General features: G+C 42.6%; 1 protein-coding gene across 3 annotated transcripts; it reads left to right on the forward strand.

The window, feature by feature from the left end:
- Nucleotides 1-814: 814 nt before the first annotated feature.
- Nucleotides 815-19,765, forward strand: NSUN3 (NOP2/Sun RNA methyltransferase 3). Of its 3 annotated transcripts, XM_077342215.1 has the most exons (7): nt 1,216-1,233; nt 1,724-1,804; nt 3,075-3,181; nt 4,636-4,979; nt 6,591-6,745; nt 8,767-8,888; nt 19,283-19,765. In XM_077342215.1, exons 2-7 carry the CDS (start codon nt 1,748-1,750, stop codon nt 19,542-19,544), a joined length of 1,047 nt encoding a protein of 348 aa, XP_077198330.1. In that variant the 5' UTR covers nt 1,216-1,233; nt 1,724-1,747; the 3' UTR covers nt 19,545-19,765. The 3 variants fall into 3 exon arrangements, with proteins under 3 accessions (XP_077198328.1, XP_077198330.1, XP_077198329.1); XM_077342213.1 differs by lacking the exons at nt 1,216-1,233; nt 1,724-1,804 and adding an exon at nt 815-1,100; XM_077342214.1 differs by lacking the exon at nt 1,216-1,233 and having other exon boundaries at nt 1,282-1,804.
- Nucleotides 19,766-20,778: the final 1,013 nt, after the last annotated feature.

A 20,778-nucleotide genomic window follows, 5' to 3' on the forward strand; every position in this document is an offset into this window, starting at 1 on the left:
CTGCAGTCTCTCTCAACCAGGGTTTCATGTAACCCTCGGGTTTCTGGGGAGCTCTGGAAGGGTTTCTCCGATGGGTTGGAAGCTCATTAGCCATAAAACTATTTTGCTCCCTTATATATTTGGGAAACAGCCACCTGGGAGAAGACTGACGCCCTGTCCATCCAGGTCCACCCTGATTGCCTGTTAGAAGCCTTGTGGCTGCGGCCTCCATTGTCGCCGATGAGGAGAGGGGCAGTGACAGGGCTTTGTGGCCCACAGGTAGGTTCCTGCTGGGAGGGAGCTGGGGGGGGGGGTTGCAGCCTTCCTGGAGGCCACAAAGCCTTGTTGCTGCTGGGGGGGGGGGTTCCACTCCCTTTAGCCCACGTTGTGGGCCAAAAGGAGCTGCGGCCACTCTCTCACGCCCTCCTGCCTGCCATCCCTTTCAAAGCCCATTTTTAAAATGGGCTTTGATACTAGTTGGATGATATGGTTGTATTAACCCCCGCCCTCCCAAAATGGCCAGTGATGGTCCTGGAGGGGGTGGGAAGGGGAGGGGCTATGCAGCCCAACAACACTCTGCAGGATTGCACCACTTCTGGGGTTTCTCAAAGCCTGAAGTACATTTCATGGGTTTCTCTTGTAAAAAAAACAAAATTGTAAAAAAACAAAATTAAGAAAGGTTGCCCTGCTGCACTGGGCGCCCCTAGAAGGAGGGAGCCAGTAGCACGTCCTACATGTGCTTCTGATGCCTCACCACCTCCGCAGGCTCGAGAGCACAAACGGAGGAATATATGAACAGCACAGTAGCCTGTCCGATTGAGCCGCTCCTCGGCCAGCTGCTGTGCTCTTGCCTTGGGGGGCTTGACTTCTCCCGGCGGGGCATTCAAACGAGCGATCCCTCCTCCCCGTGCCTGAAATGGTCGCCGGCATGCGCCTCACGGGGAGACCTGGCCGGAGTTCTTCGCGGTCCCCGCAGGGGGGCGGCCGCTTCCGCTGTCGGCGGACGAAAAAGCTTGCGCCGCGCCATGTGGCTGCTCCGGCGCCCGGGCCTTCTCCCCGGGATTGGCCGCCGTCCCGCCGCCCGCCAGCCACGGAGCTCCCATCCGCCTGCCCCGCCAGAGGTGAGCACCACCAACAGGGCTTCGCCGGCAGGAAGAGGAAAGGCTTTGCAGCGACGAAAGCTGCCCAAGGCCGGCAGGGATCGGCTGAGGACGCCGCTTTCCAGTCAAAGCGAGCGGCCTCTTCCTTCCCCCCGTAAATACTGAGTGGATGCGGGGGGCGGCTCAGACTGGATCCCCTCCCCCCGTCCTTGATCATCTTCCTGTGCCTCGTGGAGCGCAAAGCCGCGTTGGACGCAGAAACGGTTGCGCCGGAGTGCCCGTGGGCAGGCTGGGGCTGGGAAGGGCGAGTTCCTGGCCTTCCGCTTGGCCTCGTCCTCGCGAGAAGACGCACGGGCCGCGCCTCTCCCCCCGCAATGTTTTGCCTACTGCCCAAGGGAGAAGTCCGCGCTGGGCTGCTGGTTGTACTAAGGGGGGGGGGGGGAGCCAGAGCCAGAGCCAATTTGGAAATATGGTTCCCGCTTTCCCCCCCGTTCCTCGGGAAGCCTTAAGTCCGTTTCATAGAGCGATGTTTGTATTAGAGAGGTGTTGTATGTGTGGGGTGTTACGACAGTATGGCTTCATTCTCCAGCACTCATGTTTTTGTTTTTATTTGTGTATTGAATTTATATCCCACTGTTCCCAAGGTGACTGGCCTACTACATGGCTGGATGGGGATTGGAACTCGGGCCTTCTCAGCCCTAATAGATTACCAAACATTCTCATTGGTAAACATCAGACTTTGACTTTGTGGGTTTGTTCCCTTCCCATTCTTTATACTTCTCTTAGGTTTTACTATATCTTTACTCTGAAAGCTCTGTGTAAAGGCAGTGTTCCTGGACTTGTCATTGTTGGTCTTGCAGAAGATACAACATCCTAGGGCCTTGAATTGTTGGTGCACACATTAATGTGTATGTAGTGGGGTGTAGGAGCCTCTTGTGGCGCAGAGTGGTAAGGCAGCCGTCTGAAAGCTTTGCCCATGAGGCTGGGAGTTCGATCCCAGCAGCCGGCTCAAGGTTGACTCAGCCTTCCATCCTTCCGAGGTCGGTAAAATGAGTACCCAGCTTGCTGGGGGGTAAACGGTAATGACTGGGGAAGGCACTGGCAAACTACCCCGTATTGAGTCTGCCATGAAAACGCTGGAGGGCGTCACCCCAAGGGTCAGACATGACTTGGTGCTTGCACAGGGGATATCTTTACCTTTAGTGGGGTGTAATGCTTAGAGCATTTGCTAGATCGGAAAGACTTAAGGTCCCACTTTGATAATTGGTGGATGACCTTGGGCTTGTGAATGAGTGAGCAGAAATAAACCAGTGTACAGTGCCCTGGATGGAGTGTGACACAAAAATAAAATAATCAAAATTAGGTCCCTGAAAACATTTATAAATAAACAAGATCAACATCAAAATAATCTACATCACCTGAGAGACATCTTTTGTATCTGTGGTGCATTACTTATGGTGGACCATCAGCAATGATAACAGCCGGTTGTAGTCGTTTTATAGTGTTGTAGTATTGCAATCCTAAACACACTAATAAGTGAGTCCCATTGAACTCAGTAGTGTTTACTTCTGAGTATGAATGTTTAGGGTTTTATTATGGGATCTGGATCTGGATTAGGATTGCATTATTGGATTGAGTTCAGATATTGATATTTCCATCAAAACTCACTGGATTAACTTCAGCGAGTTATATGCTACCAGAGTTGTTATGAATCTGCCTCAGAGTTGTTATGAAGATAAAATAGAGGAGGGAGAGTTACATGTTTTGCCTAGATTTCCATTTCTGTGGAAGACGATAGAATAAAAATGTACTTAAATAAATCACTGTGATTAATGCAATATGGACATATAATCATTTTAAGAAATTGTATAGCCATCAAAGTATATTTTATTTGCTTGTTACTATTACAACTTAATTGCACTATAAAGTATACCTTACAATCTTTGCTTAATTGATATTCATGTGTACCCTTTTTGTCTTTTTCTGTCCAAGTAGAAAATAAAATCGGGAGGGAAGCTTCAAAAACAAATATGCCAAGTTGTTCTGAATCATTTTGAAAAACAGTACTCCAAGGAGTTGGGAGAAGCATGGAATTCAGTCAGGTCAATTTCAGCTTTTTTGTTTTTTTCTTCCTCCTTACTCCCCAAATTCCCCATAAACGTACCTTACAAAAGTTTAAACTAATATGGAACTCTCAGATCCCTCCTTCCCTTGTATGAAAAGGAGTCCTAGGTGAGATACAGTCCGATGTAAAGAAGGACAGCTAATGTCATGGTGGATGAGAGTCCATGTTATTATATGGTCCAAGTGCTAAAATCATATTTTGCTGCATTCTCTAGTGAGAGGTTATATGGACACATGCAATTTTTCTAGTCCTTAATGGACCACTAGCTTCCTTGTTCTACAGTTGTGTCTGCAGTGACTGGCAGGAACACTTTGTCAGAGAGGACTTGAACATGGACCATCTTCATAAGTCATACTTTCCTCAGATTTCATAACAAATAGTAGACTATCTCTAGTTGTTACAACTTGAAAGTAATATTATTTTCCTTTTTAATGAAACTGTGGACAAAACACTTCAATATATCTTGATAGAAATTTAGCAAGATTTCTTAAGGCCAGAAAAATTATTCCAAAGCTGATTCTTACCTACTGCCTGAACGTTATTTGGCGATCCCCGGTGTAAACAAAGAGGGCTAATTAAACACACAAAGCCCCATAAACATGAAAATTAAGCAGGAACATTTGGGTTTAATTTTATATACACCAATAGAATTACTTGAGTTTGTTTTAGCAGGTTTATAGACAACATCCTCAAATGAATTGGTCATTTATAAAGTGCATAGAGAGCATTTATCATAGTCTTGCACTCACTTAATGAAATAGCAGTGTCAAGACAGACAAAGGTAACCTTAATACAATGTATGGATACTTTATGGAATTATGGGCTACTGTCCTAGATGTCTTGAAAAGGAATCTAGATAGATTCATAATAGAGAATGGACTGGCTGTGTAGTTCTAAATACCGGTTGGTAGGAGGACAACAGCAGAGATGGGCTATTTCCTTTGTGTCTTCCTGGTGGCCTTCACAGAGACATCTAGTTTATTACTTTAGGAAGTGTATCAGATCAACATTGGTTTGAGCAAACAGCACTGTTCTTGGCTTGTTATCAAGATTTTTTTTGAGGATGTTCAAATATCTTTCCTTTGCCTCTTGATTATCCTGTCACCTTATACATCTTGTCTTCCAAGCCCTCTTTAGCCCTGGCACCTTTCATTTCAGTTTATGTTCTGGGAAAAATATTAATTTTGTGTAGAACTGTTGCTTAAGTTTAAACTATTGCCATATACATAATAAGTTACTACATATTGTTCCCTGCTGTTTAAAGTAGCAAGATAGGGAAGGAAAGGGATACAGGCACACCGCTTCCATAGTCAGACACATATTGAACAGCAGTGTTCCTTTTAAAATATGGTTTACAATGCTTTTTGTTTCCCTCTGTTTGAATGCATACCCAGGAGTAATAACTTGTATTGTTCTACTTTAAATCTCCAGGAGAGTGCTCACAACCCCCCAATGTTGGCAATATGCTGTTCTTCTTAATCCATTCAATTTTTCCTCTGAAGTGGAGAATGACTTGCTTTCAAAGGGTTATCGGCTCCTTTTCCCAGAATCCTCATCATGTTTTCGGCCGTCATTCAAGTGTTACATCACGAGTGTGCCTGGTAGATTCCCAGCTCAGAAACACAGAGCTGGTAGACTGAAGGAATATTATCTGCTGAATGCAGCTTCAATTCTGGCAGTGCTGGCCCTGGATATAGAGAATGGGGAGAAGGTTTTGGATATGTGTGCTGCTCCAGGAGGTAAATCGATAGCAACACTTCAGTATGCTTGCCCAGGTAATCCACTGTGTTCCTAAACCAATTAGCACACACAAATTGTCTGCTAGCCTAGTTAAATAACTTATTAAACAGATTGTTTGGAAGCAAGTATTTTGCATTCATTAAGAAAACGCTGGTAGAGTTCCTTTTCCCCCTCTTGCAGTCAGAAGCTTGGAAGTGTTGTGAAAGTCTGACTCAGCACATCAGGAAGTAGTGCAATTTCTGTCTCAAATGCTATTTGTGTGTTATGTCCTTGCTGCCCAGCATGTAGTTTACAGTTTATCAGTTGCAGGTACACAAAAACGGGTTGTGCAGTCCTTGAGTATTTTCACATATTACACTACTCTAATTTTGCAGGGCCAGCTTGAATGGGAAACAAAGCAATCTTGCAATGCTAGTGAGTTGTGATCCCTAAAAAGAATGCTTCCCAATGTGTGGCACAGAGGATGCCTGCAAAGGAAAGGCACATGTGTTCTGACCACAGGGAGATTACAGTACAGACAATGGACCTGAATGTCTTTTAGCAGTTGGTTGGTTTCAGTTAAAATTGGAGGACAATAGATTAATATTTTATAATAACCATGTTGTTACAGAGCTCATGAGAACAAAAAAAGATGATATAGCAACTGTTGAATTTAGACATGGTCTAAAAATCAAATACACAGCAAGGAAACCACATATAATAATGCATTAACAGGCCCTTCTCAAGAGGTAATCTTTTGCTTCAGGAATGTGAAGATTAACGCTTCACCTACCAGCAGTGTGTCCCTAAAAATCCTATTTCCCCTAATTATGCTTTATCCTCAGCAGTATTCCAGACATGTGTTGGGCTTGGATCCAGAGCAGCATTCCTGTAGGGTTTTCACCCATAGAGTGGAAATGGTGAAATTTCTTTGCCACACCACTTCCACTGTAGCATCCTGCCCCATAAGCGCTGCTTGCGGAAGGGATGGCCAGAAAGTCATGCTCTGCACAAAACAGTCCTTAGAGCCATAGATATGCTGTCCTGGAATGCCCTGCTTTAGTGAGGAATCCAGAGGTCAGGGAAATAGCATGTAGGGGAATAACATTTCAGGGGCAAGTAAGGGCATATTAAGCATTCTCTTTCTTCATCAGCTGAACATTTAGCTTGTCCTGAGGTAAATTCTTGTTATTTTTTCTACCGTGGAATACGTGAATTTGAAAAGTGGTTTGATAATCATCTGATTAGATAATTGATCATAATGAGCTTTCTGAATTATTTTTACTCAGGTTTATTCTGGGTTGATTAACCCTCTATGTTAGGGGTAGTCAACCTGTGGTCCTCCAGATGTCCATGGACTACAATTCCCATGAGCGTTTGCTGGCAGGTGCTCATGGGAATTGTAGTTCATAGACATCTGAAGAACCACAGGTTGACTACCCCTGCTCTATGTGACAAACCAGCCAAATAATGACTTGGTTTCAACATATGTGTCATCTTTGGCCATGGAAAAGAGCATATGAATTGGTCCTAATAATTGCGATGGTAGAAGTAGTTGTTTTTAGAATCTGACTGTATTAAAAGTTTGGTTTAAACATTGTCATGGCAACTTGCTGGAAAGGTGGCAAATAATTTTTTTTATGTATCTGAGGTCTTTCTTATTTAAGGTCTTCTGCAATCCAATGAATATGATAATTTGAGGTCAAATTGGCTGAGAAATACACTAGTGTCTTTCATCCCAGAATCTTTGATGAATCTAGTTATCATTTCTCAGTTGGATGGAAGACAAATTGGAAATCTCCAACCTGAAAGATTTGATAAGGTATGCTGACAACTTCATCGAACTCTGACTTACTCATTTCTTTTCTCCTGTACTTTTTATCTTTCTAATCACAACTCGCAGTGACTGTTCTTATTTTTTCCTATGTCGAAGAGAATAAGTAGGATAAGTAAAGGCATGCTGGTTGGATCCTAGCTTTCATGAATGGAAGGTATTTGTGGAAATGGATTTTCTCTGACTTCCCCTTCCAGCAGCAACACTATGTGCATGTGGGAACAGCAAGAAAGAAAAGAAATTTCCCATCTGTTGCCTCCCCAGCCCCATTCACAAGCAGAGCAATCCTGCTTCCCTACTCTATGTATTGTATATCAGTGGTATCCCAACCTTTTTATCACTGGGGATCGGTCAACACTTGACAATTTAACTGAGGCCTGGCGGGGGGTAGTTTTTTGCTGAGGGACGTCACCGCCTGAGCCCCTGCTCTGCTTGCTTTCCCGCCGGCACCCCTGACTTTCTACTGCCCACTGGGGGGCACTGCCAGCAGCAGCTGTGCACTGCCACACCAAGGGGGAGGCCCAGCCATGGCAGCCCCCGTAGAGCACAAAAGGCAACTTCCCACTGCCCACTGGGGGGCGCTGCCAGCAGCAGCTGCGCACTGCCACACTGAGGGGGAGGCCCAGCTATGGCAGCCGCCGGAGAGCACAAAAGGTGAGCTGGCGGCAGAGTGGCAGGGCAGCCTCCGAGGCAGCAGCCGGGGAGGAGGCGGAGCCACAACCCGGTACTGACTGATCCATGGACCGGTACTGGTCTCCAGACTGGGGGTTGGGAACAGCTGTTGTATATCATGTCATTCAGGGGGATCCTGACCTCTTCTGCATGTCTTTGAAAAATATACTGCTGGAATAAAGTGGGGTAGATCTACATCTGCAAGCTCCTCTTTGCAAGACTTCGTTTTCAACTTTTTATTTTAAAATTGTGGTTTACCCTATTGCTCACGTAAGCCCAACCTAATTAGTTTAATACATGGTTTAACACAAGGATATGCAACAGAATGCTAGCTGTGAATTCCCTGTAGAAACTCCATTTAGAAGCGCTGCAGGGGCCCAATTGTGCTTAGAAGTATGGCACATGGGGGAAAGGGGCTCCTGGCTTTCCGTTCCCCTTCCCCTTCTGCCAACACTAAATGATCAGGAAGATATTATTTGCCCTGTTGGAGGTCTGTACATACAAACATTCAGTGGCGATGCAGCCTCCCCGCATGGGTAAATAACTCCCCCTGGGTTGTCTTGGATTGGGAAAACAGCACCGGGGGGGGGGGAGCAGAAGCCCTTTCTCCTTCCTCGTTATAACCCCAGACTAAATTTCTAAATTGAGTTGCCACATAGAATGTATCATATATAGCATTTATTTATTGTATTTATTTATTACACTTATACACTGTTCTCCCCTGAGGCTGAACAACTAATGCTACAGACTCTTTAGTAAGCTCACTATGACTTCCATTGGGCTTTCTTCACAAGCCGATTGAATCTGCTTCCTATTTGTTATAGCTTGGGGTGTTCCCAACCCCATCTCTCTCACAAAATAGTTTTAATTATATTAATGCTGTTTTATTTTACTTTAACTTCCAGGACCTTTTTTGTTGGGAGAGGTTGAATGCGACTTTCCATATTTTCAAATAAATAAGCATCTACAAAATCTATTTTGGGGGGAGGGGAAATCTGTCAGGAAAGAGTTCTCATTTGTTTTGTGTCATTTGTTTTGCGTTTCCCTAACTATTGGGTGGAATTCTATCACTCAGGTAGCTCTGGAGACTTCTTCTAGCCTAGAGAAAGAGCCTGTTCCAGTGGAGAAATACATCTTGAGAGGGAAGGCCCTTTATTTATTTAAGTGGAATAGTGGGATGAAATCTAGTGCTAAACAAAAAAGTTTGTTGAAAATAAATGTAGAGCTTGAAATTCAAGTAAAAGGCAAATATTTGATATTTTTAACAAATAATTTTAAATACATAGATATCTGTCAAAATGGTATCACTGTATCTTTTCTTTTAATTGGTCATGCAGGTACTAGTGGATGCCCCATGCTCAAACGACAGAAGCTGGTTGTTCTCTTCTGATATCCAGCAGGCTACCTTAAGGTTAGCACAAAGGAAAGAATTATCTGCTGTACAGATACAGCTGCTAAGGTAAGAAGATATATGAAAGAAAACTGCCTGAAATTCAATCATCTTTTGCCTTAAATTGAAGGGCATGACAAATTGTATTCTGATTGATCTGTACATAGCCACATGGAACCAGTTATTTTAAAGGGCATAAAGTTAGGCTGTCTTTTCATAGTAATATACATGTTAAAACCGTAGGTTTGAATTTAGGACTTCATTGAATGGAAGAATGAAAAGGAAGGCGGTAGGACTATGGCAGCCTGCATTTGACTTTGCATATGTTTTGCTAAAAACACAATTTCTGAATAAAGCATATCTCTAATTGTTTTAATTATTATACCAAATAATAATTTCACCAGTTTCAAATGGAAGCATGAAACATGTAATGAGCTAAGAAAAAAAAATCATACTAAGAAAACAACTGGCACAATCTGAAAGAAATAGTAATAGACCGGAAATGGAATTTACTGTCAAGTGCTAAAAGAACTCACAACAAAACTTCTATAATAAGAAAGCTTTAATGGAAGTTTACTCTAGTCACTATAACTCAAGAAGTCAAATCTGCCCAACAATACAATTGCAAGCCCTTTTCAATCCAATTCTCCCGCCCAAAACTTGAATGTTCCCAAGGGGAGGGGTGTCCTCTTCCCCAGGTGCCATCCCTGGCTTCCTGCCAGAGGTGCTACAATTCGCACGTCCTTGGAGTGGCCAGCGCCAGTGACAAGATACACTGTTGCTGTTACAATATGCAGAGCGAGCAGGCAGAAATCAAAGCACAAACAATTCAGAGCGGACACTAGGTAAAGGTAAAGGTATCCCCTGTGCAAGCACCGAGTCATGTCTGACCCTTGGGGTGACGCCCTCTAGCGTTTTCTTGGCAGACTCAATACGGGGTGGTTTGCCAGTGCCTTCCCCAGTCATTACCGTTTACCCCCCAGCAAGCTGGGTACTCATTTTACCGACCTCGGAAGGATGGAAGGCTGAGTCAACCTTGAGCCGGCTGCTGGGATTGAACTCCCAGCCTCATGGGCAAAGCTGTCAGACGGCTGCCTTACCACTCTGCGCCACAAGAGGCTCTTGTAGAGCGGACACTACAAAGCATAAAAACATGGGAACAAGGAACAGGCTTGAGTTACATGGAAACCAAGGAAAAGAACAGTGAAATACAGGCAAGATGGAGTGACCCCTTTTTATAGACAAATCACGGCAGAGAGCAGGCACTGATCCTGACATTTACTATCAGTGGAGGTGTTTATTTATTTATTTAGAACATTTTTTATGTTGCCTCTCCAGGAACCTGCCCAAAGCAACATGGTAAAGGTATCCCCTGTGCAAGGACTGAGTCATGTCTATCCCTTGGGGTGACGCCCTCTAGCGTTTTCATGGCAGACTCAATACGGGGTGGTTTTCCAGTGCCTTCCCCAGTCATTACCGTTTACCCCCCAGCAAGATGGGTACTCACTTTACCGACCTCGGAAGGATGGAAGGCTGAGTCAACCTTGAGCTGGCTGCTGGGATTGAACTCCCAGCCTCATGGGCAGAGCTTTCTGACTGCGTGTCTGCTGCCTTACCACTCTGCGCCACAAGAGGCTCTTCCCAAAGCAACATACACAATCCAAAAAATTGATAACAGATAGGCTAAAATAGTATTTAAAAATCATACCCTTAATTAAAACCCTAGGTGAGCAGAAATGTTACGGCCTGGCAACTGAAAGAAAGCAATATAGGTGCCATGTAGTGATGGTCACGTCAATTTAAAAGAAAATTAGGCAGATTTTATGGGGGAGAGGAAAACCAGTATCTAATTAGCCACAGGAGCAAATTCGCCTGAAACTCAGCCTTTCAAAGACAGAGATCCTGTGGCTGGGTGGAAAGGAACAGATGAGGAACAGTACCTACCCAACTTAGTCGGGGTGCAACTTCTTGCTCTGGGCAAGGAATTTGGGGGTGATTCTGGATTCCTACTTGTCTATGGAGGCCCAGGTCACAGACATAGCCCGCATGGCATTTGATCATCTTTGCCAGGCGTGGCTACTAGTGCCCTACCTGTCTTCGAACCACTTGGCTACAGTCATTCATGCAGTGGTCACCTCCAGATTGGACTTCTGTAACTCGCTGTATGTGGGCCTACCCTTATGCTTGACCTGGAAATTGCAACTGGTACAGAATGCAATTGCCAGGATCCTCACAGAAACATCTTGGAGGGCCTATTTCCAGCCTGTGCTGAGGCAGCTGGATTGGCTGCCAGTTGCAGCCTGGATCAAGTTCAAGGTTTTGCTATTAATCTTTAAGGCCGTCTGCAGTTAGGGACCAGGTTATCTGAAGGACCACCTGCTTCCTTATGCCCCCCACAGGGCACTTCGCTCTGCGGTTGTGAATTTGCTAGAGATTCCTGGCCCAAGGGATCATAGCCTGGCCTTCTCAATCCTGGCTCCAACTTGGTGAAATGAGCTTCCTGGAGGGAAGACCTTGAGCAGTTCCTCAGGGCCTGTACAATGGAGGTCTTTTGCCAGATCTTTGGTTGAGGCCAGGGTAGTTATCTGGATCCCCGCGCCAGTAACAAGTTAAAGAGGTTGCCTGGTTACTCTGTATTACTCTCCTACAGCACTTACACACTTGTTGAGTGGGGGCAGGGAGGGTATTTTATTCTGCTGCCAGGTTGTATTAGGGTTTTATGGGAGGGGATTTTATTCCAAGTTGTACAATTTCTTATCCACCATGAGCCAATTACAGTAGTAGTGGGCTATAAATGAAATAATAAATAAATGAATGAATAAATAAATAAGCAAGCTTCCATATAGAAGGGGCAGCAAACCTCTGAATACCAGTGGAGAGGTGAGAAGAAGTGTCAGGTCCTCAACCTCTTTTTGCCCTTTTAGTTTAGCCATCCAGAGTGAAGTGTTGGCCACTGTGTGAAAGTGTGCAAGACTAGACAGACCATTGTTCTGACCCAGCAAGCTCTGCTTATGTTCTTAAGCTGGCAATGATGAGGATAAGTTTATTAACGTGAACTATTGTGGAAACTCACGTGTCTGGTGACTGGAGCTGTGAACAGGCAAGACGGATCTTTCTATAACCCTGGAAAATGCCCTAGGTTTGGTGAAAAATATCGAATCTTTTTGTAAAAAGTCTTTAAAAATGATAAAAGGAGTGCTTAGTGAGTAGAGGACAAGCCTTTCGCCTACCCACCCATCACCAAACCCAAATTCCCACCCACACCTGGATGTAATGAAGTTCCCAGAAACCAGGCAACATACCAGGCTTCCAGACACCTGGGGGGGGGGGGGGTTGAGGTGGGAGAGACAGATAAACCAGTTCTAGCCTCAACTGTGTACCTGGTGGAAGAGCTCTGTCTTACAGACACTGCAAAACTTTAGTTCCAGCAGGGCCTTCAGGTCTTTCAGGAACTCACTCCACCAGGCAGGGCCAGGGCCAGACAAACTTTATGGGGACCAGGAATCTCTGTTTGAACCCACAGAGTATAAAGCCCTGATGGGGGGTGTAGGGGGTTACATTGTTCCTCATATACACTTGGGCCCACATTGCTCAAGGCCTTGAAGGTCAATACCAACACATTGAACTTGATCTGGTTCACAACTGGTAACCAGTGCAGATGCCACAGCACCGGCTGGATGTGGGTTGTCCATTATGTTCCAGTGAGAAACAGCTGCATTTTGCACCAGCAGCTGCTGGGAGCTGGTCATGCATTTTACACCAGCTGAAGCTTCCAAGTCAAGGACAAGGGAAGACTGACATAGAGTGAAATTACAGGAATCTAGTCTGGAGATTACCATTGCATGGATCACTGTGGCAAGGCTGTCCTGGGTGCTAGAAGCCATGCCTAATAAAGGCAGTAAAACGTTAACTGGACTACTCTGGAGACCTGGGCCTCCATTGACAAGGCTCCAGAATCACCAGAATACTAGTGGAGCATGATGCCAACAGTTGCACTCCATATAGGATGGGTAGGTGCAATTCTAAATCATCCCATGCCTACCAAATCAGAGGACGTCTGTCCAGGAGGGGTTGAGTTTGAGCCAGCTTTTCTTGAGCCAAACTTTCAGTGCTTCCAAACAACTGGCAAAACCTTCAGGGGGGGGGGGAGTTGGAGCAGCCATTCATCGAGAGGAAGAGGAACAACTTGTCCACTTCAGGTAAAGAAAGCTGGCTGAAGCCATCAAACATATACCCCCGAGATGGCCAAGGGGTCTCCATTTCCTTTTCTGTATCAAGCGTGGGTGGAAGGTCATGGCAAAGCGACAAGCCTTTATCCACGAAATAGCTTGCTAAGGCCTCACATCCTAATTCCAACCGACTATCAATTTGGACCCCTCCCACTAGGGTGGTTAGAGACTGAACTACCCCAAACAGTTGTACCGGGTGTGAGCTTGTGGGTGTGTTGGAGTCAGCAGAAAACTCCCATTTAGCCACCTTCACCACCATCTCATATTCCCTCATAAGCATGCAAGAAGATGCTCTCACGGCTTCATTGTGAAGCTTCCTCTACATTTGCTCTAGTCGTCTCATAGACTTCTTCATCTCCTATCGCCCCTCAGTCTAGGAACATCTGATTTATGAGGCTTCTTGAAAATTCTTGAGAAAATATTCTTAGCCCTGTTCATTATTCTCAGGGACCTGCAGGGAAATGAAGCTTTGTTAATTAAACCAGTGAGTGGGACAAGTGCTTTGGCTAGGATGGGCCAGTCTAGTCTGATCTTGTCAGATCTCAGAAGATAAACAGGGTTGTCCCTGGTCAATATTTGGATGGAAGACCACCAAGCAACTCACTACACAGAGGCAGGCAATGACAGACCACCTTTGAACAAACCCTACCTAGAAAACCCTGTGGGTTTGCCATAAGCCAGCTTCAACTTGACAACACTTTCTTCTAGATGGACACAATTATCTGGGAAGATTCCCTGTACAAGTCCCCTTGTAGTGGATGGGAGTGTGCATTAAAAAATAATCCTGGTATACCATGTCTTATATTTGTACTGTAGGTACATCCTTAATATGTAGCGGAAGCTTTGCTAAGTAGCTAAACACTGCTGGCAAAATATTCAATTGTTATCTACATTTTATGTCTATCGGGGGGATGGGACCCTTGTAGCTTTGGAACGCATTTGGTTTACTAGTGCTTAAATTACAGCCTTTGAGTTTTGTGTTACAGAGATAAGTAGAAATGATGAGGAATTTTAAATGTAGAGCCATATAATATTATAAAGATTTTTGAGAAAAGGGGTGGCTGATGGCTGAGTTTAAAGGATTTTTTTTCTCCTCCTCAGTCATTTTCTTCTGCTATATATTATTTTATGGCTATTGATCAAATACTAAAGCTTTTTTATGTAGTGCTGTGTTTCACTTCAGAAGTATCCCAGCTGTCAGAATGAATTGAGAGAGAAATAAAATAGTTTGTTTTCCTAAAAGTAGGGTTCTTTATGGAAAGCTCTGTAATGGCAGTCCTTTTTGTCTTGTTTTGTTTTTCATGATTTCCTGAGGAAAAGGTCTGAAGGAAGCTCGTGATTTATAACCGAAATATGAGTGTCTTATTGCAGTCATGCATCATGTCAGCCATTTCCTTTGAAGAAATCAATCACATTTAAAACACTGACCTCCTTCAGTTTTCTCTTTCCAATATTTGACATGTAAAATCCAATTTGTGAACCCCCCCAGCTCAGGAAAGCATATATCATTCGGTAAATTTTATTGCAAATTTGAATAAATCATTCTAGATTATAATCCTGAAGTGGAAAATTGACAGCAAGAACCTTGTTGGGAGAGAGGAATCTAAACAAACCAAAAACTGTCTGTCTCCCCAAAGCTCATTTAATCTAATTGGGCCTGAAATCTAGAAGAGGGAAATAGAATATCTGACATAAGCTTCCCAATTTTAGGTGTTTGCAGAATCTGCAAACAACTAATTTTTCCACTGTAATTTTAAATATTAATTCAGCAGCCCATGTTTTCTTTTCACAATTGGAGAATTAACATGGCTCAAAAGGCCCTACTCCTAGTTGCTAACCACTTCACCTCCAAAAGAGCTTAAGTACAGAAAAGAATATCTATAACAATATCAAAGAGCCAGCAGAAACCAGACAGTGTAGCTATTTAGGACATTAGGGTGTTCTTGGAATTATGAATAAAACGAATGTGTATTGCATTTAAAGTAAATCATACCAAAATATGAATTGAGCTGAATTTCATTGTTACTAAAGGAAAAGAGGTGTGGCTACAGGAATGGCAAATATTGCAAGACTAGTAATCAAGCCCGCTGTACTCACAATACAGCGGGCGCTAGGAAAGGGAGCCCCCGGCAGCCGCGCTGTGCGTGGCTGGCGGGGGCTCCCTGGCCGGCGGCCTGATGCGGTGAGAGGCGCTTTGCGCCTCCGACGTGTCATGCCGCCGGTGGGGGCTCCCTTGTCGGCAGGGCGGGAATCGGAGAGGCCAATCGGCAGGCGCTTCACTGCTCCCAAAAACTACAAGTGGAGTCACAGTGATTTGGCTTGCCCACGTTGATCTTTAAAAGGAAAAAAAAATCTATGATCATTTTCATAAGAGGGAATGAAGGGTTGAAAGTAAATGTGATTTCAGCAGCTTCAGTGGACTAAGAGGATTGTTTTCCTCTTGTACAGAATGATCTCTACATTCTATGAAATACCTCTAAAATTAACCACAAGATGGCAGCATTGAAGTGCAATAATTACCTAATATTTCCTGAAATTTTTCTCATTTTATTAAAAAAAATGTGCAGAATGGTTGAATTAGTGACATAATTAATGCCGGCCCTTCTAATGGGATGAAGAACGTGTAATTAGCCTCTGAAGAAATGAGGAAGTGGAGCTCGTAACATGAATTACTGTACCAGTCACTAGTGTATATCTCTGGATGTATGCATCTCTATCAATGGAAAATGTTCATTTGTGCTTGAAGCGCACATATTAAAGTACATATTAATTCAGACAAAAATGGCAGTTAATCCCACTGTTTAATTTATCTCAATGTGAGGTCCTTGTTTTTGGCATTTTGTAGGTTTGGTTATTTTGTTGCTGACATTTATGGAGTGTTACTCAAAATTGCTGAGAATTTGAAGAGATACTTATTGCCTCCATTTTCTGGTTTCTTTCCAATTTTTCTTTGCATTTCTTTCAGAATTCATTTCCTTGCCAGTTACTTCTAATGTAATCCTTTAGAAAGCAACGTAAATGAATAGCTTATCATTTGATATATATATAGTTAAAATTCACAGCTGTCAGTTTCACTGAATTGCATGCATAGCTATCCATGTTCAGATGTTGTTCTTTGGGCTTGCTCTAGGTTTCCAATTAATTATGCCTTGAATTTTTATAATAATGGTTAGCATTTATGTAGCTATTTTCCTAAATACTTTGGACAATCCTTACAGCAATTGGCCAGTGTTCTTATCTATAAATTACAATTTTGAGGAGCTGGGGATGCAAGATAGGACCATATGTGGTGTTTATGGCTGATTGAATTTTGAACCAAGGACTCTTTAGCACATAGCTAATGTGCTTATATTGCCACCCTAAGCAGAGTTGCTCCATTCAAAGCCATTTGATTTCAATAGGAGGGGCTAGCTCTGCTTAGAATGGCACTGTCAACTTTTATACCAGTTCATATAACTTTTCCTTCTTACTGTATTAATGATGACAATAATTTTATTTATAGCCTACCTCTCTCACTTAGACTCAAGACAAATTACAAAATAGGAAAAGTAATTTAATTTAAAAGCAAAGACCTCCATTAAACAATGCAGTAGTACTTTGGTTTAAAGAACTCAAAAACAATGCAAACAAAAACCGATCTTAAGGCATAGATAAGATTATAAGATTTTATTTATAAGATTTTATTTTATTGCATTAGCTATTTAAAACATTTATTAGCCACCTTTCTTCCTTCAGTGCTCAAGACAGCTTGTAATATAGATAGAATGCATAAATAATAAATATATACAAATAAAATCACAAATCAGGATTTTAAATGCGGTCCTAAATCAAATCTCCTTCAACTGTCTCCTAAAGATATAGGAAGTTAAAGGTCAAAATAAACTTGAATTGATATTTGGAGTTGATTGGTAGTTTTCAGTGAAATTTGTTTGTTTAATATGTTTATATACCACCTTTCCCACTTTTTCAAGCAGGCTCTGGGCAGTTCACAATGATATGAATAAAAACATCATTAAAAAGGAGTGTTATGTAGTTGGCCAGACAACTGGACAGCCAGAGAGGACTGGTCACAGAATTTCAGCCTCCATTGTTCGTCAAAGGCCTGGTGGAATACCTTCATTTTACAGCCCCTATGGGACTGAAGGAAACCCCACAGAGCCCAGATCTCAACTGAAGCCTGTTCCACCAAGTTGGAGCCAAGGCAGAAAAGGTCATGGGTGATGATAGGTGCACCTGCCTCTGACCAGTGCTATCTCTGTATGAACAGTAATGAAAAAAGAAGGAAATGTATAGATGTTAAAGGACTGCCCTGATATATTTCTGTTGAGTTGTGATAACACTCCTAATTTCATCTGTGCATTTATCTAGTATAAATTTACTCTATTGTTTCAGCAAAGTCAAGCCAAAGATACACAGACCAGTACTAAACAGATACCTTCTCCTAAATCCGTTAAAGATAATATAAACCACCAAGAGCCAGCTATGCTGGGAGTTGTTGTTAGGTGCGAAGTCGCAAGAGTCTTCTAGAGCACCAGAGTTCAAAAGCCTCAATTCTTTGATGCTCGGCCTTCCTTATGGTCCAACTTTCACAGCCATACATTGCAACTGGGAACACCGTAGCCTTGACTAGATGCACTTTTGTTGGCAGAGTGATGTCTCTGCTTTTTAGGATGCTGTCTAGATTTGCCATAGCTTTCCTCCCCAGGAGCAAGCGTCTTTTAATTTCTTTGCTGCAGTTCCCATCTGCAGTGATCTTGGAGCCCAGGAAAATAAAATCTGTCGCTACCTCCATTTCTTCCCCATCCATTTGCCAGGAATTGAGAGGGCCGGATGCCATGATCTTCGTTTTCTTGATGTTGTTTCAAGCCAACTTTTGCACTCTCCTCCTTCACCCGCATCAAAAGGCTCTAGTTCCTCTTCGCTTTCTGCCATTAGAGTGGTATCATCTGCATATCTGAGGTTGTTGATATTTCTCCCTGCAATCTTGATCCCAATTTGTGACTCATCTAGTGCTGGGAGTAGTGATCTATAAATAAATAAGGGATTAGATGAAAGCAGTATGACTTACAAGTCAGGTTGTTCTGCCATCTTTTTTGCCACTTATGTTTGTTGATAATCACAGTATTAATAAATTGGACTTACTGTTTTTTTAAAAAAATCACAATATCAATATATGTTAGAAATGTTTTTCTGGGTTTTATTTGATGCTTCATGCAACAATAACAATGTTAACAACCTCTTTTCCTTTATAGCAATGAAATTTGAGCATTTGGCTTCCATTCTATCATGTGTTCAGTTGTTTAGAAAAAATGGCCACCGAGATTATAAAGCCAGCAGCTACAGGAAATCCTAAGGAATAATCGTACAGCTGACACAGAGTGTGGAATGACACTCCCCTCTCTTATTTAAATAGCAACCCAGAAATTAACAAATCAGTTGCTTGCCAAACTTTTTAAAGGCCTTTTTCTCCACTCCGGTCATATCAGTGGTCTGAAGTATGATTAAGTTCCCCTAGACTGGGATACCAATTTATCCTTCTCACCACTTTTCTCTATACATATTCAGTTTCCTTCTCTGTCAAAAAGTTAGTTATGTCTCCACTGGTACATCCATTTTGGGTAAGGTCATGGCATAGTTCATGTGACTTCTCATCACTATTTGTAGTAGATTACTTCTATGAAATTTTGGTGCTATAAAGTTCTTGAGGAGAATGGAATTGCCCTCAAATGCATTACTGCAGCTTTTTTGGGTTCTTTAACCTTTTGGCTGAGTCAATAAACAGCAGGCACTTTCACTTTGCCCAGCTTTTACAAAAGCAATTGCTTATCTCAGTTGGACCTTCTTCCTATCCTAGCACTATCTGTGAAGTCTGTACAATTGAGCCCCCAAATATTCTATTTCTAATCATGACATTGGTGACGTCATGCTTAAATAACAGAAAGCTTTATACTCAGTGATAATAGAAGGAAAATGTGCAATGAAAATGTATTATTGCTGCTTTATAATAATCTTTACATATATAAATTGTCACTTTTTCTGGGCAAATAGCATTGTCCCCACCCACCCCAAAACAATAGACCAATTGATTAATATAAGTACGTGATGTGTTGCCAGAATGCTGATAGATGCTGAATACTTAAAAATTTATATATTCTACTTCAAGGCTTTCTAGTTTAACAAAAATATATGTTTATGTTGAATAAATCCAGCTCTGTTCCTTGTGATTCCTTACAGGTCTGCAATCAAGGCCTTGCACCAAGGAGGGTCTCTGGTTTATTCCACATGTACTCTTTCTAAGGCAGAGAACAGCGATGTCATAACTCACATCCTTAACACCTGCAGCAGTGTTCTGCCCGTGGATATAAGCACCATAGCCAGATCTGTGTCCAAAGAATTCACTGTTGCTTCAGATGTCCAGCAGCATGAACTTCTAATACTTCCAGAAATGGGAAGAGCATGGGGCCCTATGTACATATCTAAACTAAAGAAAGTATGATCCACATACTTACTTGTGTAATTTCTGTAAGTCATATTGACTTTCTAGGGGTTAAAACATTTATGGCCAAAAAAATAAGCTACTGGAGGCCAGTTATCTATTTATTTAGTGATAAACATTTCACCTCATAATTTTTACTATGTAATTTGAAAAACAGAGATATTTGTTTCTCTTGTAGTATTTTTTAAAGTATAAAAGAAAAATAAATTCATTGAACACTTGTTTAAGTGTCAGATTGGTTGTACTCTATCAGTTTTAGCAGTACAGGTAGGAAACTATAGGTATTTGCTTTCACTACTCAGTTATGATTAATTACTTTCAGGTTGTTCTTTGTTATTATGCAAGTACCAAATGAAATTTATCTGGTTCAGGAATACTGCATTCGTTCCAAGAAGTTGTATTGTCTGTGTCCTTGTTAGACTACTCTGTCTTTTGGGACCAGTCACTGAATTATGCTGCTTGGGTGACAAACCTGAATACTATGATCTCCTTATGCACCCTTGTCTCCTTATGCACCCTGCAGAGCTCTTCACTCTTCAGGTTTGAATCTGTAGGTGGTTCCTGGCCCATGGGAGGTGGACCTGGTCCTGATCATGGTAGATCTGGTCTCAGCCTGGCAGAATGAGCTCCTGAAAGAGCTATCACTATCACAATTCCACAGGACTTGCAAGATGGGAGCTCTTCCACCAGACATTCAATTTAAGCCAGTTTGTAGAAGTTCTGGGGTCCCTCAAAATACCCTGAATACCTAGGGCAGTGAGTGCCTCCCGCCCAAAGGCTGCTGGATGGTGGGCGCAGGGGAAGGACCATTGGCCTGTGATCGACTGGAGAGAGGGGAGGGAACAAGATGGGATTATGCTGCCTAGAAATTCTTTAATTTCATCAATTTTTATTGGGTTTACTAGCTTGGTCTGGGAGTGGCAGTCAATAAATATAAAATGTGTTGTCAGTAGCTGCTGAACAGCTATAGAACTGCCTTCCACTCAAGATACAATCGAAATTGGGTCTCAATGTTTCACCAGAAGTGCTTTTAAGACCATGTTTGGGCACGCTTCTATGGGTTTCCTTATTTAGAAATTATCTGTAAGTATTACATTTTTGTTGACTAAATTATTTTGCACAAGAATTGCTGTTTTCCATTATGACTATTTCCAGTGTTTTTATCTTTATACAGAAGTATGCAACTGTTACAGGGTTGACCATATGATAAGGAATGTAAGTGCTTTGAAGGCCC

This window comes from Paroedura picta, chromosome 6 (assembly GCF_049243985.1).
Source record: "Paroedura picta isolate Pp20150507F chromosome 6, Ppicta_v3.0, whole genome shotgun sequence".
Taxonomy (NCBI): Eukaryota; Metazoa; Chordata; class Lepidosauria; order Squamata; family Gekkonidae; genus Paroedura; species Paroedura picta.